General features: G+C 46.2%; 1 protein-coding gene across 7 annotated transcripts in view; it reads left to right on the forward strand.

Annotated features, from left to right (window-relative positions):
- Window positions 1–23,771, forward strand: part of cep192 (centrosomal protein 192) — a 96,594-nt gene that overhangs the window by 39,842 nt on the left and 32,981 nt on the right. For all 7 annotated transcript variants that reach the window (XM_071395624.1, XM_071395623.1, XM_071395617.1 and 4 more), the window contains exons 21-32: window positions 999–1,908; window positions 2,076–2,224; window positions 2,545–2,775; window positions 8,354–8,479; window positions 11,594–11,734; window positions 11,814–11,877; window positions 13,056–13,195; window positions 14,718–14,810; window positions 16,727–16,845; window positions 18,898–19,098; window positions 20,884–20,974; window positions 22,315–22,494. In XM_071395624.1, coding sequence (XP_071251725.1) covers window positions 999–1,908; window positions 2,076–2,224; window positions 2,545–2,775; window positions 8,354–8,479; window positions 11,594–11,734; window positions 11,814–11,877; window positions 13,056–13,195; window positions 14,718–14,810; window positions 16,727–16,845; window positions 18,898–19,098; window positions 20,884–20,974; window positions 22,315–22,494 — 2,445 coding nt within the window. The remainder of the gene's footprint in view (window positions 1–998; window positions 1,909–2,075; window positions 2,225–2,544; window positions 2,776–8,353; window positions 8,480–11,593; window positions 11,735–11,813; window positions 11,878–13,055; window positions 13,196–14,717; window positions 14,811–16,726; window positions 16,846–18,897; window positions 19,099–20,883; window positions 20,975–22,314; window positions 22,495–23,771) is intronic.

A 23,771-nucleotide genomic window follows, 5' to 3' on the forward strand; every position in this document is an offset into this window, starting at 1 on the left:
AATTGCTGTGACAGGAGAAAACTGAGGATGGCTCAACATTGTAGTTACTCCATAATACTAACCTAATTCACAGAGTGAAAAGAAGGAAGCCTGTATAGAATACAAATATTCCAAAACATGCATCCTGTTTGCAACAAGGCACAATACAAAGTGTTATGTTTGGTTCAAATCCAATACAACACTGAGTACCACTCTTCATATTTTCAAGCATCGTGGTGACTGCATCATGTTATGGGTATGCTTGTCATTGTTAAGGACCGAGGAGTTTTTTAGGATAAAAAAAAAAAACAGAATGGAGCTCATCACAGGCAAAATCCTAGAGGAAAACCTGGTTCAGTCTGCTATCCACCAGACACTGGGAGATTAATTCACCTTTAACCAGGACAATAACCTAAAACACAAGGCCAAATCTACACTGGAGTTGCTTACCAGGAAGACAGTGAATGTTCCTGAGTGGCCAAGTTTACAGTTTTGACCTAATTCTGCTTAAAAATCTATGGCAAGACCTGAAAATGGTTGTCTAGCAATGATCAGCAACCCATTTGACAGAACATGAAGAAGAATGGGCCAATGTTTTACAATCCAGGTGTTGGAACGCTCTTAGAATTTACCCAGACAGACTCACAGCAGTAATCACTGTCAACATGTGTTTACTCAGGGGGTTGAATACATATCTAGGCAACATATATTAGTGTTTTCATTTTTCCAGAAACGTTTTACAAATGTTCACATTTTTCTTCCACTTCAACATTTACAAAAGTATTTTGTGGAAAAAGTCAACGGGGTGTGAATATTTCCTGAAGGCGCTGTATCTCTCATTATCAGAGAACCGAGTTAAAGTCACCTTGAGTTTTGGGTGCTTGTCTTGATTTGTTGTTGCACAGTGTTAAGTTGAATGACTGTCATCTGCCTGGGAAGAACTCAGCGATGTCATGTAGTGGAGTTACTACATGAAGGAATAACCAATTGACTGCATGCTATCTCTCTCCCTTCCCCAGAGTAATGGCACCATGTCTCTGAGCACCACTATAGTCAGAGCCAGTCCCACCCCTCCAGTAGACGGGGCTGATACCCAGAGTCCTTCAGGTCAGGATCTGCCTCTTCACCGCTCTACAGACATCCTCTGTCCTCCTAGACAGTCCAAGAGCCCAGAGTCTCCTCACCACTCTGACGGTCCTCCGAGAGGCTCGGTAGACCTGCGGAGTGGTTCAGGTCTGGGCTTTACACGCAGCCAGAGTGAGTGTAACTATCACCGTGGGAACAATAGAGACTACAACCTGCAGAAACGCCACTCCGTACCCAACTCACACCGCCTCACCAAGGTGGATTCTGGGTACTCCAGCCACCTGAACATCCAGCAGCCCAGCGGTATGGGGGGCCAGGGGAACCAGCAGTGGTCCGGGGTCTCAGCCCAGGGGAGTGAGGTCTATCCTGGGTCCAGGACGGGCTTCGGCTTGCCTTCCTCCGAGGACCTGTGCTATGTGCCCATCTCCAGCTTCAAGCCCCAGGGCTCCATGGTGGACCTGCCTCCAGGGGTCCCCGGCCTCCTGACGGGGCGCTCCCTCTTCAGCTCCCAGCTGGCACAGCAGAACCTGGGCTCGGATGGAGCTCTACACCCTGGTCACCCTCTGCCTGCTCCCTACCGCCACATGGCGGCAGCAGGGAACGGCCTGTACGGTCACGCTATGTCCTCACGTTTAGGACCCAACGTTGACCCCTCAGTCAGACACCTCCACAGCTCTGGGGGTCTGGGTGTCTCTGGGCCTGGTGGACCAGGAGGTCCTGGGGGTCTGTACCACTGCTCTAACCCCCACCTCAAACCCTTGGACCCAGGACTGATGGAGGGGAACCCCTACAGCCAGAGCTGTGTAGCCTCGTGGTCTAACGGCAGCCTTCCTGAACTCACAGGTTAGTCTTCAATCAGTTCTGGAATGTTCTCTTGAATCACTCGAGATAAGAGGGTGTGTTTGCAGTTGGAAGAGTTTGAAACGGTTCATCTCAATCTTGAGTGATTTTAAAAACATGTAATTTTGTCAGCTTTAAGATAACCCTTGGACCCCTCTCCAATCCTCCAGCCCAGGTCGTGATCCCTGAGGAGCTGAGGTTCCCCCATGCCTGCTGTGTGGGCATCTCCTCTCAGACCTCACTGGGCATCTTCAACCCCTCCGAGCGCTGGCAGCAGGTCTCCATCACCGTCACCAGCCTGGCCATCGACGGAGAGAAGGTGAGTCATTTAGTTTCTATTGAATTTGTAAAGAGGACAATGATTTACAGAGAATTGTATGGTTTGAAATAGTGTCAACAAACGTATGGCTGCTTAAAGCATGTAAATGTAAAACAAAAAGCTAAGAGAATAGTTTAATTAAATTGAGAGCCAATAGTAAGTGTCGGAAATGTAACCACTCAGAAGAACAAGGAACTGCTGTCAAACCATAATGTCCACTTCCTGTCCCTCCCAGGTTGATTCATTCCCGTACCAGTGGCTGATAGTGAAGAACAGGGAACTGCTATCGAACCATAATGTCCACTTCCTGTCCCTCCCAGGTTGATTCATTCCCGTACCAGTGGCTGATAGTGAAGAACAAGACCATCATTGGCCCTAAGAGCACGGAGGAGCAGAAGGTGTTGTTCATCCCACCTCAGGCCGGGGTGTACCAGGCTGTCCTCAGTGTCTCCTCCTGGCCCGCCTCCGCTGAGGCCCAGGCTGTCGCCCGCGCAGAGGTGTTCGCCAAGAGGGTGGTCCTCGTCGCCATGGCAGAGAACCCTGCTCTGGAGGTAAGTGTTAACTTGAAATGACACAACGACAAGGTTCCAGTTTAACAAAGTTTACTATACTATATGAACACACTACAAGTAGCCATTACACTCAAGGCCAGGTCCATCAACGACCAGACTTCCTGCGCATGCGCACTCTTGACTGAGTGATAGCCCCGTAATAACAGAAATATAGGGATACTTAAAACATGAACTTAACAGTAAGGGGGGTTGTGGCTGATCAGTTGTTGGCTTGATACCCAAGTGAGGAGTGGGTGTAACCAATGTCGGTCGTTAGTTAGCTTTGAGTCCATGTCAGGACAGGAAGGACACCTACTACGTGGGCATGCTTCCTGTTTGGTTTGTTTTACTTCTTATATTTCAGTGTTTTGAAACAACAGTTGTGTAAAACCTCAAGGTCTCTGTTCTAGTTGGTTGATATCAATTATGTTGTTTCTCCACTGTAACACATTATATTCTGGATGGTTTCTCCACTGTAACACATTATATTCTGGATGGTTTCTCCACTGTAACACATTATATTCTGGATGGTTTCTCCACTGTAACACATTATATTCTGGATGGTTTCTCCACTGTAACACATTATATTCTGGATGGTTTCTCCACTGTAACACATTATATTCTGGATGGTTTCTCCACTGTAACACATTATATTCTGGATGGTTTCTCCACTGTAACACATTATATTCTGGATGGTTTCTCCACTGTAACACATTATATTCTGGATGGTTTCTCCACTGTAACACATTATATTCTGGATGGTTTCTCCACTGTAACACATTATATTCTGGATGGTTTCTCCACTGTAACACATTATATTCTGGGTGGTTTCTCCACTGTAACACATTATATTAGGATGGTTTCTCCACTATAACACATTATATTCTGGATGGTTTCTCCACTGTAACACATTATATTCTGGGTGGTTTCTCCACTATAACACATTATATTCTGGATGGTTTCTCCACTGTAACACATTATATTCTGGATGGTTTCTCCACTGTAACACATTATATTCTGGATGGTTTCTCCACTGTAACACATTATATTCTGGGTGGGTTCTCCACTGTAACACATTATATTCTGGATGGTTTCTCCACTGTAACAGATAACACATTATATTTTGGATGGTTTCTCCACTGTAACAGATAACACATTATATTTTGGATGGTTTCTCCACTGTAACACATTATATTCTGGATGGTTTCTCCACTGTAACACATTATATTCTGGATGGTTTCTCTACTGTAACACATTATATTCTGGATGGTTTCTCCACTGTAACACATTATATTCTGGATGGTTTCTCCACTGTAACACATTATATTCTGGGTGGTTTCTCCACTGTAACACATTATATTCTGGATGGTTTCTCCACTGTAACAGATAACACATTATATTTTGGATGGTTTCTCCACTGTAACACATTATATTCTGGATGGTTTCTCCACTATAACACATTATATTCTGGATGATTTCTCCACTGTAACACATATTATGGGTGGTTTCTCCACTGTAACACATTATATTCTGGATGGTTTCTCCACTGTAACACATTATATTCTGGATGGTTTCTCCACTGTAACACATTATATTCTGGATGGTTTCTCCACTGTAACACATTCTATTCTGGATGGTTTCTCCACTGTAACACATTATATTCTGGATGGTTTCTCCACTGTAACACATTATATTCTGGGTGGTTTCTCCACTGTAACACATTATATTCTGGATGGTTTCTCCACTGTAACACATTATATTCTGGATGGTTTCTCCACTGTAACACATTATATTCTGGATGGTTTCTCCACTGGAACACATTATATTCTGGATGGTTTCTCCACTGGAACACATTATATTCTGGATGGTTTCTCCACTGGAACACATTATATTCTGGATGGTTTCTCCACTGGAACACATTATATTCTGGATGGTTTCTCCACTGGAACACATTATATTCTGGATGGTTTCTCCACTGGAACACATTATATTCTGGATGGTTTCTCCACTGGAACACATTCTATTCTGGATGGTTTCTCCACTGTAACACATTCTATTCTGGATGGTTTCTCCACTGTAACACATTATATTCTGGATGGTTTCTCCACTGTAACACATTATATTCTGGGTGGTTTCTCCACTGGAACACATTATATTCTGGATGGTTTCTCCACTGGAACACATTATATTCTGGATGGTTTCTCCACTGTAACACATTCTATTCTGGATGGTTTCTCCACTGTAACACATTCTATTCTGGATGGTTTCTCCACTGTAACACATTCTATTCTGGATGGTTTCTCCACTGTAACACATTATATTCTGGGTGGTTTCTCCACTGTAACACATTATATTCTGGATGGTTTCTCTACTGTAACACATTATATTCTGGATGGTTTCTCCACTGTAACACATTATATTCTGGATGGTTTCTCCACTGTAACACATTATATTCTGGATGGTTTCTCCACTGTAACACATTATATTCTGGATGGTTTCTCCACTGTAACAGATAACACATTATATTTTGGATGGTTTCTCCACTGTAACACATTATATTCTGGATGGTTTCTCCACTATAACACATTATATTCTGGATGATTTCTCCACTGTAACACATATTATGGGTGGTTTCTCCACTGTAACACATTATATTCTGGATGGTTTCTCCACTGTAACACATTATATTCTGGATGGTTTCTCCACTGTAACACATTATATTCTGGATGGTTTCTCCACTGTAACACATTCTATTCTGGATGGTTTCTCCACTGTAACACATTATATTCTGGATGGTTTCTCCACTGTAACACATTATATTCTGGGTGGTTTCTCCACTGTAACACATTATATTCTGGATGGTTTCTCCACTGTAACACATTATATTCTGGATGGTTTCTCCACTGTAACACATTATATTCTGGATGGTTTCTCCACTGGAACACATTATATTCTGGATGGTTTCTCCACTGGAACACATTATATTCTGGATGGTTTCTCCACTGGAACACATTATATTCTGGATGGTTTCTCCACTGGAACACATTATATTCTGGATGGTTTCTCCACTGGAACACATTATATTCTGGATGGTTTCTCCACTGGAACACATTATATTCTGGGTGGTTTCTCCACTGTAACACATTATATTCTGGGTGGTTTCTCCACTGTAACACATTATATTCTGGGTGGTTTCTCCACTGTAACACATTATATTCGGGGTGGTTTCTCCACTGTAACACATTATATTCGGGGTGGTTTCTCCACTGTAACACATTATATTCGGGGTGGTTTCTCCACTGTAACACATTATATTCGGGGTGGTTTCTCCACTGTAACACATTATATTCGGGGTGGTTTCTCCACTGTAACACATTATATTCGGGGTGGTTTCTCCACTGTAACACATTATATTCGGGGTGGTTTCTCCACTGTAACACATTATATTCGGGATGGTTTCTCCACTGTAACACATTATATTCGGGATGGTTTCTCCACTGTAACACGTTATATTCGGGATGGTTTCTCCACTGTAACACGTTATATTCGGGATGGTTTCTCCACTGTAACACGTTATATTCGGGATGGTTTCTCCACTGTAACACGTTATATTCGGGATGGTTTCTCCACTGTAACACGTTATATTCGGGATGGTTTCTCCACTGTAACACGTTATATTCGGGATGGTTTCTCCACTGTAACACGTTATATTCGGGATGGTTTCTCCACTGTAACACGTTATATTCGGGATGGTTTCTCCACTGTAACACGTTATATTCGGGATGGTTTCTCCACTGTAACACGTTATATTCGGGATGGTTTCTCCACTGTAACACGTTATATTCGGGATGGTTTCTCCACTGTAACACGTTATATTCGGGATGGTTTCTCCACTGTAACACGTTATATTCGGGATGGTTTCTCCACTGTAACACGTTATATTCGGGATGGTTTCTCCACTGTAACACGTTATATTCGGGATGGTTTCTCCACTGTAACACGTTATATTCGGGATGGTTTCTCCACTATAACACATTATATTCTGGGTGGTTTCTCCACTGTAACACATTATATTCTGGATGGTTTCTCCACTGTAACACATTATATTCTGGATGGTTTCTCCACTGTAACAGATAACACATTATATTCTGGGCGGTTTCTCCACTGTAACAGATAACACATTATATTCTGGGCGGTTTCTCCACTGTAACAGAACACATTATATTCTGGGCGGTTTCTCCACTGTAACACATTATATTCTGGGTGGTTTCTCCACTGTAACACATTATATTCTGGATGGTTTCTCCACTGTAACAGATAACACATTATATTCTGGGCGGTTTCTCCACTGTAACAGATAACACATTATATTCTGGGCGGTTTCTCCACTGTAACAGAACACATTATATTCTGGACGGTTTCTCCACTGTAACACATTATATTCTGGACGGTTTCTCCACTGTAACACATTATATTCTGGACGGTTTCTCCACTGTAACACATTATATTCTGGACGGTTTCTCCACTGTAACACATTATATTCTGGACGGTTTCTCCACTGTAACACATTATATTCTGGATGGTTTCTCCACTGTAACACATTATATTCTGGATGGTTTCTCCACTGTAACACATTATATTATGGATGGTTTCTCCACTGTAACACATTATATTCTGGATGGTTTCTCCACTGTAACACATTATATTCTGGGTGGTTTCTCCACTGTAACACATTATATTATGGATGGTTTCTCCACTGTAACACATTATATTCTGGATGGTTTCTCCACTGTAACACATTATATTCTGGGTGGTTTCTCCACTGTAACACATTATATTCTGGGTGGTTTCTCCACTGTAACACATTATATTCGGGGTGGTTTCTCCACTGTAACACATTATATTCGGGATGGTTTCTCCACTGTAACACACTATATTCTGGGTGGTTTCTCCACTGTAACACACTATATTCGGGACGGTTTCTCCACTGTAATACATTATATTCTGGATGGTTTCTCCACTGTAACACATTATATTCTGGGCGGTTTCTCCACTGTAACACATTATATTCTGGATGGTTTCTCCACTGTAACACATTATATTCTGGACGGTTTCTCCACTGTAACACATTATATTCTGGATGGTTTCTCCACTGTAACACATTATATTCTGGATGGTTTCTCCACTGTAACACATTATATTCTGGATGGTTTCTCCACTGTAACACATTATATTATGGATGGTTTCTCCACTGTAACACATTATATTATGGATGGTTTCTCCACTGTAACACATTATATTCTGGATGGTTTCTCCACTGTAACACATTATATTCTGGGTGGTTTCTCCACTGTAACACATTATATTCTGGGTGGTTTCTCCACTGTAACACATTATATTCTGGATGGTTTCTCCACTGTAACACATTATATTCTGGGTGGTTTCTCCACTGTAACACATTATATTCGGGATGGTTTCTCCACTGTAACACACTATATTCTGGGTGGTTTCTCCACTGTAACACATTATATTCGGGATGGTTTCTCCACTGTAACACGTTATGGTTTCTTCTCTCCAGGTGGATGTAGGGAAGTGTGGCAGTCTGGACTTCGGAGACCTGGCAGGTGGCAGTGCCAAAGCTCTCCCTCTGAAGCTGCTGAACAGGACTCATGCTACCGTACCTATTAGACTGGTTATCAGTGCTGTAAGACAATACACTACATTACCATGCAATACAGTACAATGCTATGTACTACATTACCATGCAATACAGTACAATGCTATGCAGTACATTGCCATGCAATACTTTACAGTACAATGCTATGCAGTACATTACCATAGAATACAGTATAGTATAATGCTATGCAGTACATTGCCATGCAATAGAATACAGTATAGTATAATGCTATGCAGTACAATGCAGTTCATTACAGTACAATTCTATGGAGTACAGTACATTACGATGCAGTACAATACAATAAATTGCAATGCAGTAAATTGCAATGCAGTACATTACAATGCAGTACATTACAATGCAGTACAATACAGTACAATGCTATGCAGTACATTACAATGCAATACAGTACAATGCTATGCTATGCAGTACATTACAATACAGTACAATGCTATACAGTGCAGTGCAGTACGATGGTATGCAGTACATGATGCAGTGCAGCAACGGACAATAACTAATGTTGTATAGGTCATTACTCTTCTGTCCGAGTTGTGCAGAACTTTGTCATGCAGGCCTCAATTTCAACAGCCATGGCCCTCGATGTCCCCTTGTGTGGCCATCTGTAATTTTCCCTAAAAAAAGTTACATTCCTTGCAGCCAAAATGTCCGTTGTGCCCTTTGGCTGAGTATAATACTGACTAATAATTATAATTCCCAGCTGCCAATCGCCGTGTTCGGAAGCACCTCACTCACGTGGCTCTGTCAGTTATCGCAGTTCTTATTCATCAATGTTCGTCATGTGATCAGGCCCTGCACTGCGGCCTCCCTGGTGGCGCAGTGGTCTAAGGCACTACATCGTAATGCTAGCTGTGCCACTAGAGATCCTGGTTCGAGTCCAGGCTCTGTCGCAGCCGGCCGCGACCGGGAGACCCATGGGGCGGCGCACAATTGGCCCAGCGTCGTCCAGCTTAGGGAGGATTTGGCCGGTAGGGATATCCTTATCTCAACGCGCACTAGCGACTCCTGTGGCGGGGGCAGTGCACGCTGACCAGGTCGCTAGGTGTACAGTGTTTCCTCCAACACATTGGTGCGGCTGGTTTCCGGGTTAATCCGGCGTTGTGTCAAGAAGCAGTGCGGTTTGGCTGGATCGTGTTTCAGAGGCTTTCAACCTTCGCCTCTCCGTACGGGAGTTGCAGCGATGAGACAAGACAGTAACTACCAATTGGGGAGAAAAAGGGGGTAAAATAATTACCAAAAAATAATAAAAAATGTTGATCAACTATTAGTCGATGTCTTCACATTATAAACGCAGCAATGCACACAAGGCAGGAGGCTATATGCAATTAGCGGGAAAACACTCTTCTCCAAAGCGCACTGAAAATGCGAGCGGTTTCATATGACAGAAATGAAAATCTCCTTTAAGAAATTCAGAAACATCAGCTAGCATGGGTTGTTAATGACTAGGATTGTGTCTTTGGCTGCTGGACAATGAATGAAAGTTGAGAACATGAGAGAAATACTGGTTTCAATGACATCTGAGGAAGTGTTTCTGAAAGAATCCTCTCTACATTCCTATGGTAGAACATGGTGAGACATGCCTCATCAAATGACCAAAAAACTCCAGGTTTTAAACGATTACGTTCATGGTTAAATAGTTTAAAAATGTTGACTGCCTCTGCTCAGATTGCAAGGTGGGTGATGAAGTGTACAACAGACACCGGCCTTTCTCTCCTGTCGGAAGGACGACAGACACCGGCCTTTCTCTCCTGTCGGAAGGACGACAGACACCGGCCTTTCTCTCCTGTCGGAAGGACGACAGACACCGGCCTTTCTCTCCTGTCGGAAGGACGACGACAGACACCGGCCTTTCTCTCCTGTCGGAAGGACGACGACAGACACCGGCCTTTCTCTCCTGTCGGAAGGACGACGACAGACACCGGCCTTTCTCTCCTGTCGGAAGGACGACGACAGACACCGGCCTTTCTCTCCTGTCGGAAGGACGACGACAGACACCGGCCTTTCTCTCCTGTCGGAAGGACGACGACAGACACCGGCCTTTCTCTCCTGTCGGAAGGACGACGACAGACACCGGCCTTTCTCTCCTGTCGGAAGGACGACGACAGGCACCGGCCTTTCTCTCCTGTCGGAAGGACGACGACAGACACCGGCCTTTCTCTCCTGTCGGAAGGACGACGACAGACACCGGCCTTTCTCTCCTGTCGGAAGGACGACGACAGACACCGGCCTTTCTCTCCTGTCGGAAGGACGACGACAGACACCGGCCTTTCTCTCCTGTCGGAAGGACGACGACAGACACCGGCCTTTCTCTCCTGTCGGAAGGACGACGACAGACACCGGCCTTTCTCTCCTGTCGGAAGGACGACAGACACCGGCCTTTCTCTCCTGTCGGAAGGACGACGACAGACACCGGCCTTTCTCTCCTGTCGGAAGGACGACAGACACCGGCCTTTCTCTCCTGTCGGAAGGACGACGACAGACACCGGCCTTTCTCTCCTGTCGGAAGGACGACGACAGACACCGGCCTTTCTCTCCTGTCGGAAGGACGACGACAGACACCGGCCTTTCTCTCCTGTCGGAAGGACGACGACAGACACCGGCCTTTCTCTCCTGTCGGAAGGACGACGACAGACACCGGCCTTTCTCTCCTGTCGGAAGGACGACGACAGACACCGGCCTTTCTCTCCTGTCGGAAGGACGACGACAGACACCGGCCTTTCTCTCCTGAGGCTATCACCTGAGGCTCAATATGCTAGGCTATCACCTACACTTTGATAATTCATTATTTATACCAATTTACATACACCTATGTTGTAACAGAGGAGCTAGCATTTTCTTCGGGTTTTCAAATCAATTTAATTGGCTATTTTGGTAAATGGCATTGGTGCCCCGGGCAGATGGCGTCGGTGCCCCGGGCAGATGGCGTCGGTGCCCCGGGCAGATGGCGTCGGTGCCCCGGGCAGATTGGGCACCTCTTAAAGGCCAAATGGCCTTGCCCCTGCCCCTAAAATCCTGAAGTTCCAGGCCTGATGTCATCTTTCTGTTACTCAAAAACACTTTGATTTTGTTAAAATATTTGGCTATACAAGCACACTTTGATAGATATTGTCTTTGTCGTATTTCTAGAACGCCACGGCCTGGCGCTGCTTCACTTTCTCCAAGAGTCCTGTTGCCATGACAGCTGAGGGCCTGCTGCAGGCGGGGACTCTGACCTCACTGGCCGCTCCGTCCGTCATGAGCCACGTGATGCACGCCAGCTACGGAGAGGTGAGTAACCCCGGAGTGACCTCGTCTCAGTGACTTCAATAGTTGAGTCGTTTTTGAGGGATGTTGTGTTGTGTTTCAGAATGCAGAGAGCTTCATGGTTTGGGTCCACTTCCACGCTCCACAGAAGTACCAGTCCTGTTCAGGTAAGGCCCCTGTCCTCGCTCCATGAATATTAATACACACAGATGCCATTCAGCCACCAGTCACGTCTGTTTGTCACGTCTAATGTCACGCAGGTGATCTAGGTCCAGCGGATGAGTACAGTGATGTCATACAGGGGGTCTGTCCAGCGGATGAGTACAGTGATGTCATACAGGTGATCTAGGTCCAGCGGATGAGTACAGTGATGTCATACAGGTGATCTAGGTCCAGCGGATGAGTACAGTGATGTCATACAGGTGATCTAGGTCCAGCGGATGAGTACAGTGATGTCATACAGGTGATCTAGGTCCAGCGGATGAGTACAGTGATGTCATACAGGTGATCTAGGTCCAGCGGATGAGTACAGTGATGTCATACAGGTGATCTAGGTCCAGCGGATGAGTACAGTGATGTCATGCAGGTGATCTAGGTCCAGCGATGTCATACAGGTTATCTAGGTCCAGCGGATGAGTACAGTGATGTCATACAGGTGATCTAGGTCCAGCGGATGAGTACAGTGATGTCATGCAGGTGATCTAGGTCCAGCGATGTCATACAGGTTATCTAGGTCCAGCGGATGAGTACAGTGATGTCATGCAGGTGATCTAGGTCCAGCGATGTCATACAGGTTATCTAGGTCCAGCGGATGAGTACAGTGATGTCATACAGGTGATCTAGGTCCAGCGGATGAGTACAGTGATGTCATACAGGTGATCTAGGTCCAGCGGATGAGTACAGTGATGTCATGCAGGGGATCTAGGTCCAGCGATGTCATACAGGTGATCTAGGTCCAGCGGATGAGTACAGTGATGTCATGCAGGTGATCTAGGTCCAGCGGATGAGTACAGTGATGTCACGCAGGTGATCTAGGTCCAGCTGATGAGTACAGTGATGTTTGTCATGTGTAATGTCATACAGGTGATCTAGGTCCAGCGGACGAGTACAGTGATGTCATACAGGTGATATAGGTCCAGCGGATGAGTACAGTGATGTCACGCAGGTGATCTAGGTCCAGCGGATGAGTACAGTGATGTCACGCAGGTGATCTAGGTCCAGCGGATGAGTACAGTGATGTCATACAGGTGATCTAGGTCCAGCGGATGAGTACAGTGATGTCACGCAGGTGATCTAGGTCCAGCGGATGAGTACAGTGATGTTTGTCATATGTGATGTCATACAGGGGATCTAGGTCCAGCGGATGAGTACAGTGCGCGGGTGGACATCGAGGTGGACTGTCCAGGCCCCAGTCATGTGATCAGGAGCGTCCCTCTCAGAGCCAGGTCTGGAACAGCCAGAGTCCACGCCCCTAAAGACCTACAGGTAGGAACTGACCTGTAGCCCTGCTGACAGTACACGCCCCTAAAGACCTACAGGTAGGAACTGACCCGTAGCACTGCTGACAGTCCACTCCCCTAAAGACCTACAGGTAGGAACTGACCTGTAGCACTGCTGACAGTCCACGCCCCTAAAGACCTACAGGTAGGAACTGACCCGTAGCACTGCTGACAGTCCACTCCCCTAAAGACCTACAGGTAGGAACTGACCTGTAGCACTGCTGACAGTCCACTCCCCTAAAGACCTACAGGTAGGAACTGACCTGTAGCCCTGCTGACAGTACACGCCCCTAAAGACCTACAGGTAGGAAATGACCCGTAGCACTGCTGACAGTCCACTCCCCTAAAGACCTACAGGTAGGAACTGACCCGTAGCACTGCTGACAGTCCACGCCCCTAAAGACCTACAGGTAGGAAATGACCCGTAGCACTGCTGACAGTCCACTCCCCTAAAGACCTACAGGTAGGAGCTGACCCGTAGCACTGCTGACAGGGTCCACGCCCCTAAAGACCTACAGGTAGGAACTGACCTGTAGCACTGCTGACAGTCCACGCCCCTAAAGACCTACAGGTAGGAACTGACCTGTAGCCCTGCTGACAGTACACGCCCCTAAAGACCTACAGGTAGGAACTGACCAGTAGCACTGCTGACAGTCCACTCCCCTAAAGACCTACAGGTAGGAACTGACCTGTAGCACTGCTGACAGTCCACGCCCCTAAAGACCTACAGGTAGGAACTGACCCGTAGCACTGCTGACAGGGTCCACGCCCCTAAAGACCTACAGGTAGGAACTGACCCGTAGTACGGCTGACAGTCCACTCCCCTAAAGACCTACAGGTAGGAACTGACCCGTAGCACTGCTGACAGTCCACGCCCCTAAAGACCTACAGGTAGGAACTGACCCGTAGCACTGCTGACAGGGTCCACGCCCCTAAAGACCTACAGGTAGGAGCTGACCTGTAGCCCTGCTGACAGTCCACTCCCCTAAAGACCTACAGGTAGGAACTGACCCGTAGCACTGCTGACAGTCCACTCCCCTAAAGACCTACAGGTAGGAGCTGACCCGTAGCACTGCTGACAGTCCACTCCCCTAAAGACCTACAGGTAGGAGCTGACCCGTAGCACTGCTGACAGGGTCCACGCCCCTAAAGACCTACAGGTAGGAACTGACCTGTAGCACTGCTGACAGTCCACGCCCCTAAAGACCTACAGGTAGGAACTGACCCGTAGCACTGCTGACAGGGTCCACGCCCCTAAAGACCTACAGGTAGGAACTGACCTGTAGCACTGCTGACAGGGTCCACGCCCCTAAAGACCTACAGGTAGGAACTGACCTGTAGCACTGCTGACATGAGCCTGGTCTTTATATTCAGGGGATTACTGGGAAACCAGTGTGTCATATTACCTTTCTAACACATTCCATATTAAAGTTGGGGTTGACCTTTTGTGATATGTTGACATATCTGCAATTCTTTCCTCCTATATAATTGTTTTTGGGGGGGGGCAGACTGTTAACCTCTCGGCAGCGTTGGGTCAGTCCAGCAAGCAGACTCTGCCTCTGAAGAACGCAGGCAACATTGATGTTCAGCTGAAACTCAAGGTATTCTGTCCCTTTTACTACCCTGTTTGATCTGTGGTTTTGATAAGCCTGGGGGATGTGTTGGCGTTGTGGTTTTGATAAGCCTGGGGGATGTGTTGGCGTTGTGGTTTTGATAAGCCTGGGGGATGTGTTGGCGTTGTGGTTTGGATAAGCCTGGGGGATGTGTTGTGGTTTGGATAAGCCTGGGGGATGTGTTGTGGTTTGGATAAGCCTGGGGGATGTGTTGTGGTTTGGATAAGCCTGGGGGATGTGTTGTGGTTTGGATAAGCCTGGGGGATGTGTTGTGGTTTGGATAAGCCTGGGGGATGTGTTGTGGTTTGGATAAGCCTGGGGGATGTGTTGTGGTTTGGATAAGCCTGGGGGATGTGTTGTGGTTTGGATAAGCCTGGGGGATGTGTTGTGGTTTGGATAAGCCTGGGGGATGTGTTGTGGTTTGGATAAGCCTGGGGGATGTGTTGTGGTTTGGATAAGCCTGGCGGATGTGTTGTGGTTTGGATAAGCCTGGGGGATGTGTTGTGGTTTGGATAAGCCTGGCGGATGTGTTGTGGTTTGGATAAGCCTGGGGGATGTGTTGTGGTTTGGATAAGCCTGGGGGATGTGTTGTGGTTTGGATAAGCCTGGGGGATGTGTTGTGGTTTGGATAAGCCTGGCGGATGTGTTGTGGTTTGGATAAGCCTGGGGGATGTGTTGTGGTTTGGATAAGCCTGGCGGATGTGTTGTGGTTTGGATAAGCCTGGGGGATGTGTTGTGGTTTGGATAAGCCTGGCGGATGTGTTGTGGTTTGGATAAGCCTGGCGGATGTGTTGTGGTTTGGATAAGCCTGGCGGATGTGTTGTGGTTTGGATAAGCCTGGGGGATGTGTTGTGGTTTGGATAAGCCTGGCGGATGTGTTGTGGTTTGGATAAGCCTGGGGGATGTGTTGTGGTTTGGATAAGCCTGGCGGATGTGTTGTGGTTTGGATAAGCCTGGGGGATGTTGATATGACCTCCTGGGTGGTGCTGACTGATATGTTGATATGACCTCCTGGGTGGTGCTGACTGATATGTTGATATGACCTCCTGGGTGGTGCTGACTGATATGTTGATATGACCTCCTGGGTGGTGCTGACTGATATGTTGATATGACCTCCTGGGTGGTGCTGACTGATATGTTGATATGACCTCCTGGGTGGTGCTGACTGATATGTTGATATGACCTCCTGGGTGGTGCTGACTGATATGTTGATATGACCTCCTGTGTGGTGCTGACTGATATGTTGATATGACCTCCTGGGTGGTGCTGACTGATATGTTGATATGACCTCCTGTGTGGTGCTGACTGATATGTTGATATGACCTCCTGTGTGGTGCTGACTGATATGTTGATATGACCTCCTGGGTGGTGCTGACTGATATGTTGATATGACCTCCTGGGTGGTGCTGACTGATATGTTGATATGACCTCCTGTGTGGTGCTGACTGTATGTTGATATGACCTCCTGTGTGGTGCTGACTGATATGTTGATATGACCTCCTGTGTGGTGCTGACTGATATGTTGATATGACCTCCTGTGTGGTGCTGACTGTATATTGATATGACCTCCTGTGTGGTGCTGACTGATATGTTGATATGACCTCCTGGGTGGTGCTGACTGATATGTTGATATGACCTCCTGTGTGGTGCTGACTGATATGTTGATATGACCTCCTGTGTGGTGCTGACTGTATGTTGATATGACCTCCTGTGTGGTGCTGACTGATATGTTGATATGACCTCCTGTGTGGTGCTGACTGATATGTTGATATGACCTCCTGTGTGGTGCTGACTGATATGTTGATATGACCTCCTGTGTGGTGCTGACTGATATGTTGATATGACCTCCTGTGTGGTGCTGACTGATATGTTGATATGACCTCCTGGGTGGTGCTTGTCTTCAGAACAGCGGTGGTGATGACTGTTTCTCTGTGAGTCCTGTTGACCTGTGTCTGCGTGCCGGGGAGGAGCAAGGCATTGTGGTCTCGTTCACCTCTCAGGGCGGCAGGAAGAGCCGAGAGGGGTACTTTTTATTATTTATTTATTTTCTGGACGTCTAGCCTTGTAGAAAGCCTTCTACATTACTCAGTGTTCTGAACGTCTAGCCTTGTAGAAAGCCTTCTACATTACTCAGTGTTCTGAACGTCTAGCCTTGTAGAAAGCCTTCTACATTACTCAGTGTTCTGAACGTCTAGCCTTGCAGAAAGCCTTCTACATTACTCAGCGTTCTGAACGTCTAGCCTTGTAGAAAGCCTTCTACATTACTCAGTGTTCTGAACGTCTAGCCTTGCAGAAAGCCTTCTACATTACTCAGCGTTCTGAACGTCTAGCCTTGTAGAAAGCCTTCTACATTACTCAGTGTTCTGAACGTCTAGCCTTGTAGAAAGCCTTCTACATTACTCAGTGTTCTGAACGTCTAGCCTTGTAGAAAGCCTTCTACATTACTCAGTGTTCTGGACGTCTAGCCTTGTAGAAAGCCTTCTACATTACTCAGTGTTCTGGACGTCTAGCCTTGTAGAAAGCCTTCTACATTACTCAGTGTTCTGGACGTCTAGCCTTGTAGAAAGCCTTCTACATTACTCAGCGTTCTGAACGTCTAGCCTTGTAGAAAGCCTTCTACATTACTCAGTGTTCTGAACGTCTAGCCTTGCAGAAAGCCTTCTACATTACTCAGCGTTCTGAACGTCTAGCCTTGCAGAAAGCCTTCTACATTACTCAGCGTTCTGAACGTCTAGCCTTGTAGAAAGCCTTCTACATTACTCAGTGTTCTGGACGTCTAGCCTTGTAGAAAGCCTTCTACATTACTCAGCGTTCTGAACGTCTAGCCTTGCAGAAAGCCTTCTACATTACTCAGCGTTCTGAACGTCTAGCCTTGCAGAAAGCCTTCTACATTACTCAGTGTTCTGAACGTCTAGCCTTGCAGAAAGCCTTCTACATTACTCAGTGTTCTGAACGTCTAGCCTTGTAGAAAGCCTTCTACATTACTCGGCGTTCTGAACGTCTAGCCTTGTAGAAAGCCTTCTACATTACTCGGTGTTCTGAACGTCTAGCCTTGTAGAAAGCCTTCTACATTACTCGGTGTTCTGAACGTCTAGCCTTGTAGAAAGCCTTCTACATTACTCGGTGTTCTGAACGTCTAGCCTTGTAGAAAGCCTTCTACATTACTCAGTGTTCTGAACGTCTAGCCTTGTAGAAAGCCTTCTACATTACTCAGTGTTCTGAACATCTAGCCTTGTAGAAAGCCTTCTACATTACTCAGTGTTCTGAACGTCTAGCCTTGTAGAAAGCCTTCTACATTACTCAGTGTTCTGCACGTCTAGCCTTGTAGAAAGCCTTCTACATTACTCAGCGTTCTGAACGTCTAGCCTTGTAGAAAGCCTTCTACATTACTCGGTGTTCTGAACGTCTAGCCTTGTAGAAAGCCTTCTACATTACTCAGCGTTCTGAACGTCTAGCCTTGTAGAAAGCCTTCTACATTACTCAGCGTTCTGGACGTCTAGCCTTGTAGAAAGCCTTCTACATTACTCAGCGTTCTGGACGTCTAGCCTTGTAGAAAGCCTTCTACATTACTCAGCGTTCTGAACGTCTAGCCTTGTAGAAAGCCTTCTACATTACTCGGCGTTCTGAACGTCTAGCCTTGTAGAAAGCCTTCTACATTACTCGGCGTTCTGAACGTCTAGCCTTGTAGAAAGCCTTCTACATTACTCAGTGTTCTGAACGTCTAGCCTTGTAGAAAGCCTTCTACATTACTCGGTGTTCTGAACGTCTAGCCTTGTAGAAAGCCTTCTACATTACTCGGTGTTCTGAACGTCTAGCCTTGTAGAAAGCCTTCTACATTACTCGGTGTTCTGAACGTCTAGCCTTGTAGAAAGCCTTCTACATTACTCGGTGTTCTGGACATCTAGCCTTGTAGAAAGCCTTCTACATTACTCAGTTGTACTTCAGAGTGTAATCTGTCTGTTGCTCTAGGATCATTTTACCGGCAGCTCAGACCTTTCCCTGGGTTGTTGTTCTGTGTCCTTGTGTTTTCATGATACTTCCTGTTCCTGAGGTTTCTCTGTGCTTGTCCCTCCAGTGTTCTGACCATCCTGGTGCTGCCGTCTGGTCCTCAGTATGAGGTGGTGCTGAAGGGACAGGTGGTACCAGAGGAGAGGGGTAACCCTGCTGCACCAGGTCCTGCCTCTGCCCTGGGCATGCTGCCCCCCAGTGAGGTGCCCCCCATCCTCTCCAACAAGCAGTTTGTGGCCTGGGGAGGGGTCACGCTGGGCAGAGCTGTGTAAGGAACATTTACTAGACTCCTACATGTTAGTCATAATGATTCATCCATACATAGTTGCTCCCGAGTGGCGCAGCGGTCTGAGGCGCAGCATCTCACTGCAAGAGGCGTCACTACAGTCCCTGGTTCGACTCCAGGCTGTATCATATCCGGCCGTGATTGGGAGTCCCATAGGGCGGCGCACAATTGGCCCAGCGTCGTCCGGGTTTGGCCGTCATTGTAAATAAGAATTTGTTCTTAACCTCTCTAGGGTATGTGGGACGGTAGCGTCCCACCTCGTCAACAGCCAGTGAAACTGCAGGGTGCCAAATTCAAAACAACAGAAATCACATAATTAAAATTCCTTTAACATACAAGTATTTTACACCATTTTAAAGATGCACTTCTCGTTAATCCAGCCACAGTGTCCGATTTCAAAAAGGCTTTACGACGAAAGCACACCAAACGATTATGTTCGGTCAGAGCCAAGTCACAGAAAAACACAGCCATTTTTCCAGCCTAAGAGAGGAGTCACAAAAAGCAGAAATAGAGATAAAATTAATCACTAACCTTTGATGATCTTCATCAGATGACACTCATAGGACTTCATGTTACACAATACATGTATGTTTTGTTCGGTAAAGTTCATATTTATATCCAAAAATCTGAGTTTACATTGGCGCGTTATGTTCAGTACTTTCAGAACATCCGGTGATTTTGCAGAGAGCCACATCGATTTACAGAAATACTCATCAACGTTGATCAAAGATACAACTGTTATGCATGGAATTTTAGATCCACTTCTCCTTAATGCAACCGCTATGTCAGATTTCGAAAAAGCACACCATGCAATAATCTGAGTACCACGCTCAGAGCCCAAATAAGCCAAAAAGATATCCGCCATGTTGTGGAGTCAACAGAAGTCAGAAATAGCATTATAAATATTCACTCACCTTTGATGATCTTCATCAGAATGCACTCCCAGGAATCCCAGTTCCACAAATGTTTGTTTTGTTCGATAATGTCCATCATTTATGTCCAAATTCCTCCTTGTTGTTCACGCGTTCAGTACACAATCTAAACTCACGGGCAGGTCCAGGCAAAAGTTCAGACGAGAAGTCATATTACAGTCCGTAGAAACATGTCAAATGAAGTATAGAATCAATCTTTAGGATGTTTTTAACAAATCTTCAATAATGTTCCAACCGGAGAACTCCTTTGTCTTCAGAAATGCGATGGAACTCAAGCTAACTCTCACATGAACACGCATGAACTCAATCCCCTCTCATTCGCCCCCACTTCATGGTAGAAGCATCATACAAGTTTCTAAGGACTGTTGACATCTAGTGGAAGCTTTAGGAAGTGCAATATGACCCCATTTCCACTATCTTGGATAAGCAAAGACTTGAAAAACTAAAAACCTCAGATTTCCCACTTCCTGGTTGGATTTTTTCTCAGGTTTTTGCCTGCCATATGAGTTCTGTTATACTCACAGACATCATTCAAACAGTTTTAGAAACTCCAGAGTGTTTTCTATCCATAATAATATGCATGTATTAGCATCTGGGCCTGAGTAGCAGGCAGTTTACTCTGGGCACGCTTTTCATCCGGACGTGAAAATACTGCCCCCTACCCCAAAGAAGTTAACTCTCTTGCCTAGTTAAATATATTTTTTAAATCATGTGTTATGAACATGGTTAGAAAGCTGTTGAAGAGGTTGATTGTTGTTGGAGATGTAGGTGTGGAGGAGGTGTTGTGGTGGAGGTGTGTTGTTGGAGCTCTGAATGTGGTCCTCTACCTGTACAGACAACAGAAGCTGGTTCTTCGTAATAACTCCCCCGACACAACACACCACCTGCGTCTGCTGATCCGAGGACAAGATCACAGCTGTTTCCAGGTAAGAACCAAGATCCTTAACTTGTCCAGCTTCTCTGTAGAGATCAATCACAACAGCTCTGTGTCAGACTGCTTGCCTGGAGACTTGGCTGTGGACTCCTGTGGTGTTTGAAGCCATTAGAAGTGAACAGTCATGTCTCTGGACAAGGACTGTTCAACATCAGAGGTTTATTACTGCAGTCACGTCTCATTAACTCCTGGCTCCCCCTGTCTCACTGTGATCTCTCGCTCCCCTTTGCTCTCTCCTGTCAATGTAATATCTCTCTCTCCTGTCTATTAACTTTTCTGCGCTACGGATACCGAATGCGGGTTCACTTTCCTAAACAACCGCTGAATTGCAGGGCGCCAAATTCTATAATATTTCTAAAAATATTTATAATCATGCAATCACAAGTGAAATATTCCAAAACACAGCTTAGCTTGTTGTTAATCCACCTATCGTGTCAGATTTTGAAAATATATTGTACAGCGAAAGAAATCCAAGCTTTTGTGAGTGTAGCTTTCAATGCTATAACAGCTTAGCCTTATATTAGCTTGGTTAGCTTGGTCACGAAAGTAAGAAAAGCAATAAAATTAATCGCTTACCTTTGATAATCTTCGGGTGTTTCCACTCCGAGACTCCCAGTTACACAACAAATGTTATTTTTGTTCGATAAATATTACTTTTATCACAAAAAATGCCGTTTGGGTTGCGCATTATTTTGAGAAAACAAAAGCCGTGTTCCGTTCGACAAATCCCCACAAGTATCCGAAATGGTCGTAGAAACATTTCAAATGTTTTTTATAATTAAACCTCAGGTTGTCTTCAACAAACATAATCGATAATATTTCAACCGGCGCATAACCTATTCATTAAGAGAGAAAAGGAAAATGGTGAGCTCCTCCCGCGCGCGCAGGAAATATTCAGAGGACACCTGATCTCTTTTGAAACATCTCGCTCATTTTTCAAAATAAAAGCCTGAAACTATGTCTAAAGCCTGGTCACAGCCTGAGGAAGCCACTGGAAAAAGAATCTGGTTGATACCCCTTTAAATGGAGGTTAGACGGGCCAGGAAACAAATAAAAAAAATAACTTCCGGTTTACATTTTCTCAGGTTTTCGCTTGCAGAATAAGTATTATTTTTCTCACAGACAATATTTTGACAGTTTTGGAAACTTTGGAGTGTTTTCTATCCTAATCTGTAAATTATATGCATATTCTACGATCTGGGCCAGAGAAAATGTCAGTTTACATTGGGTACATTATTTAAAAAAATAAATAATAATAATTCTGACACCTAGCGCTAAGAGGTTAATGTAATATCTCCATCTGTCTATCTTAATGTAATATGTCTCTCCCAGCTCCAGAGTAGCTTTGGACAGGAGGAGAGGTTGACCCGCCACAGAGAGCTGTCCATCCGGCCCAGGGAGGATGTTGTTGTCCACCTGCTGTTTGCCCCAACCCGGGTGGCCTGCACCCTGTCCAAGCTGGAGATCAAACAGTCTGGAGTACGGCCCTCACAGCCTGGCATCAAGTTCACGGTGAGCCCCTCTCTACCCTAACCATCCTGGTTCACTGTGAGGCCCTCTCTACCCTAACCATCCTGGTTCACTGTGAGGCCCTCTCTACCCTAACCATCCTGGTTCACTGAGGCCCTCTCTACCCTAACCATCCTGGTTCACTGTGAGGCCCTCTCTACCCTAACCATCCTGGTTCACTGTGAGGCCCTCTCTACCCTAACCATCCTGGTTCACTGTGAGGCCCTCTCTACCCTAACCATCCTGGTTCACTGTGAGGCCCTCTCTACCCTAACCATCCTGGTTCACTGTGAGGCCCTCTCTACCCTAACCATCCTGGTTCACTGTGAGGCCCTCTCTACCCTAACCATCCTGGTTCACTGTGAGGCCCTCTCTACCCTAACCATCCTGGTTCACTGAGGCCCTCTCTACCCTAACCATCCTGGTTCACTGTGAGGCCCTCTCTACCCTAACCATCCTGGTTCACTGTGAGGTCCTCTCTACCCTAACCATCCTGGTTCACTGTGAGGCCCCCTCTACCCTAACCATCCTGGTTCACTGTGAGGCCCTCTCTACCCTAACCATCCTGGTTCACTGTGAGGCCCTCTCTACCCTAACCATCCTGGTTCACTGTGAGGCCCTCTCTACCCTAACCATCCTGGTTCACTGTGAGGCCCTCTCTACCCTAACCATCCTGGTTCACTGTGAGGCCCTCTCTACCCTAACCATCCTGGTTCACTGTGAGGCCCTCTCTACCCTAACCATCCTGGTTCACTGTGAGGCCCTCTCTACCCTAACCATCCTGGTTCACTGTGAGGACCTCTCTACCCTAACCATCCTGGTTCACTGTGAGGCCCTCTCTACCCTAACCATCCTGGTTCACTGTGAGGCCCTCTCTACCCTAACCATCCTGGTTCACTGTGAGGCCCTCTCTACCCTAACCATCCTGGTTCACTGTGAGGCCCTCTCTACCCTAACCATCCTGGTTCACTGTGAGGACCTCTACCCTAACCATCCTGGTTCACTGTGAGGCCCTCTCTACCCTAACCATCCTGGTTCACTGTGAGGCCCTCTCTACCCTAACCATCCTGGTTTACTGTGAGGCCCCTCTCTACCCTAACCATCCTGGTTTACTGTGAGGCCCTCTCTACCCTAACCATCCTGGTTCACTGTGAGGCCCTCTCTACCCTAACCATCCTGGTTCACTGTGAGGCCCTCTCTACCCTAACCATCCTGGTTCACTGTGAGGCCCTCTCTACCCTAACCATCCTGGTTCACTGTGAGGCCCTCTCTACCCTAAC

This window comes from Salvelinus alpinus, chromosome 4, assembly GCF_045679555.1.
Source record: "Salvelinus alpinus chromosome 4, SLU_Salpinus.1, whole genome shotgun sequence".
NCBI lineage: Eukaryota > Metazoa > Chordata > Actinopteri > Salmoniformes > Salmonidae > Salvelinus > Salvelinus alpinus.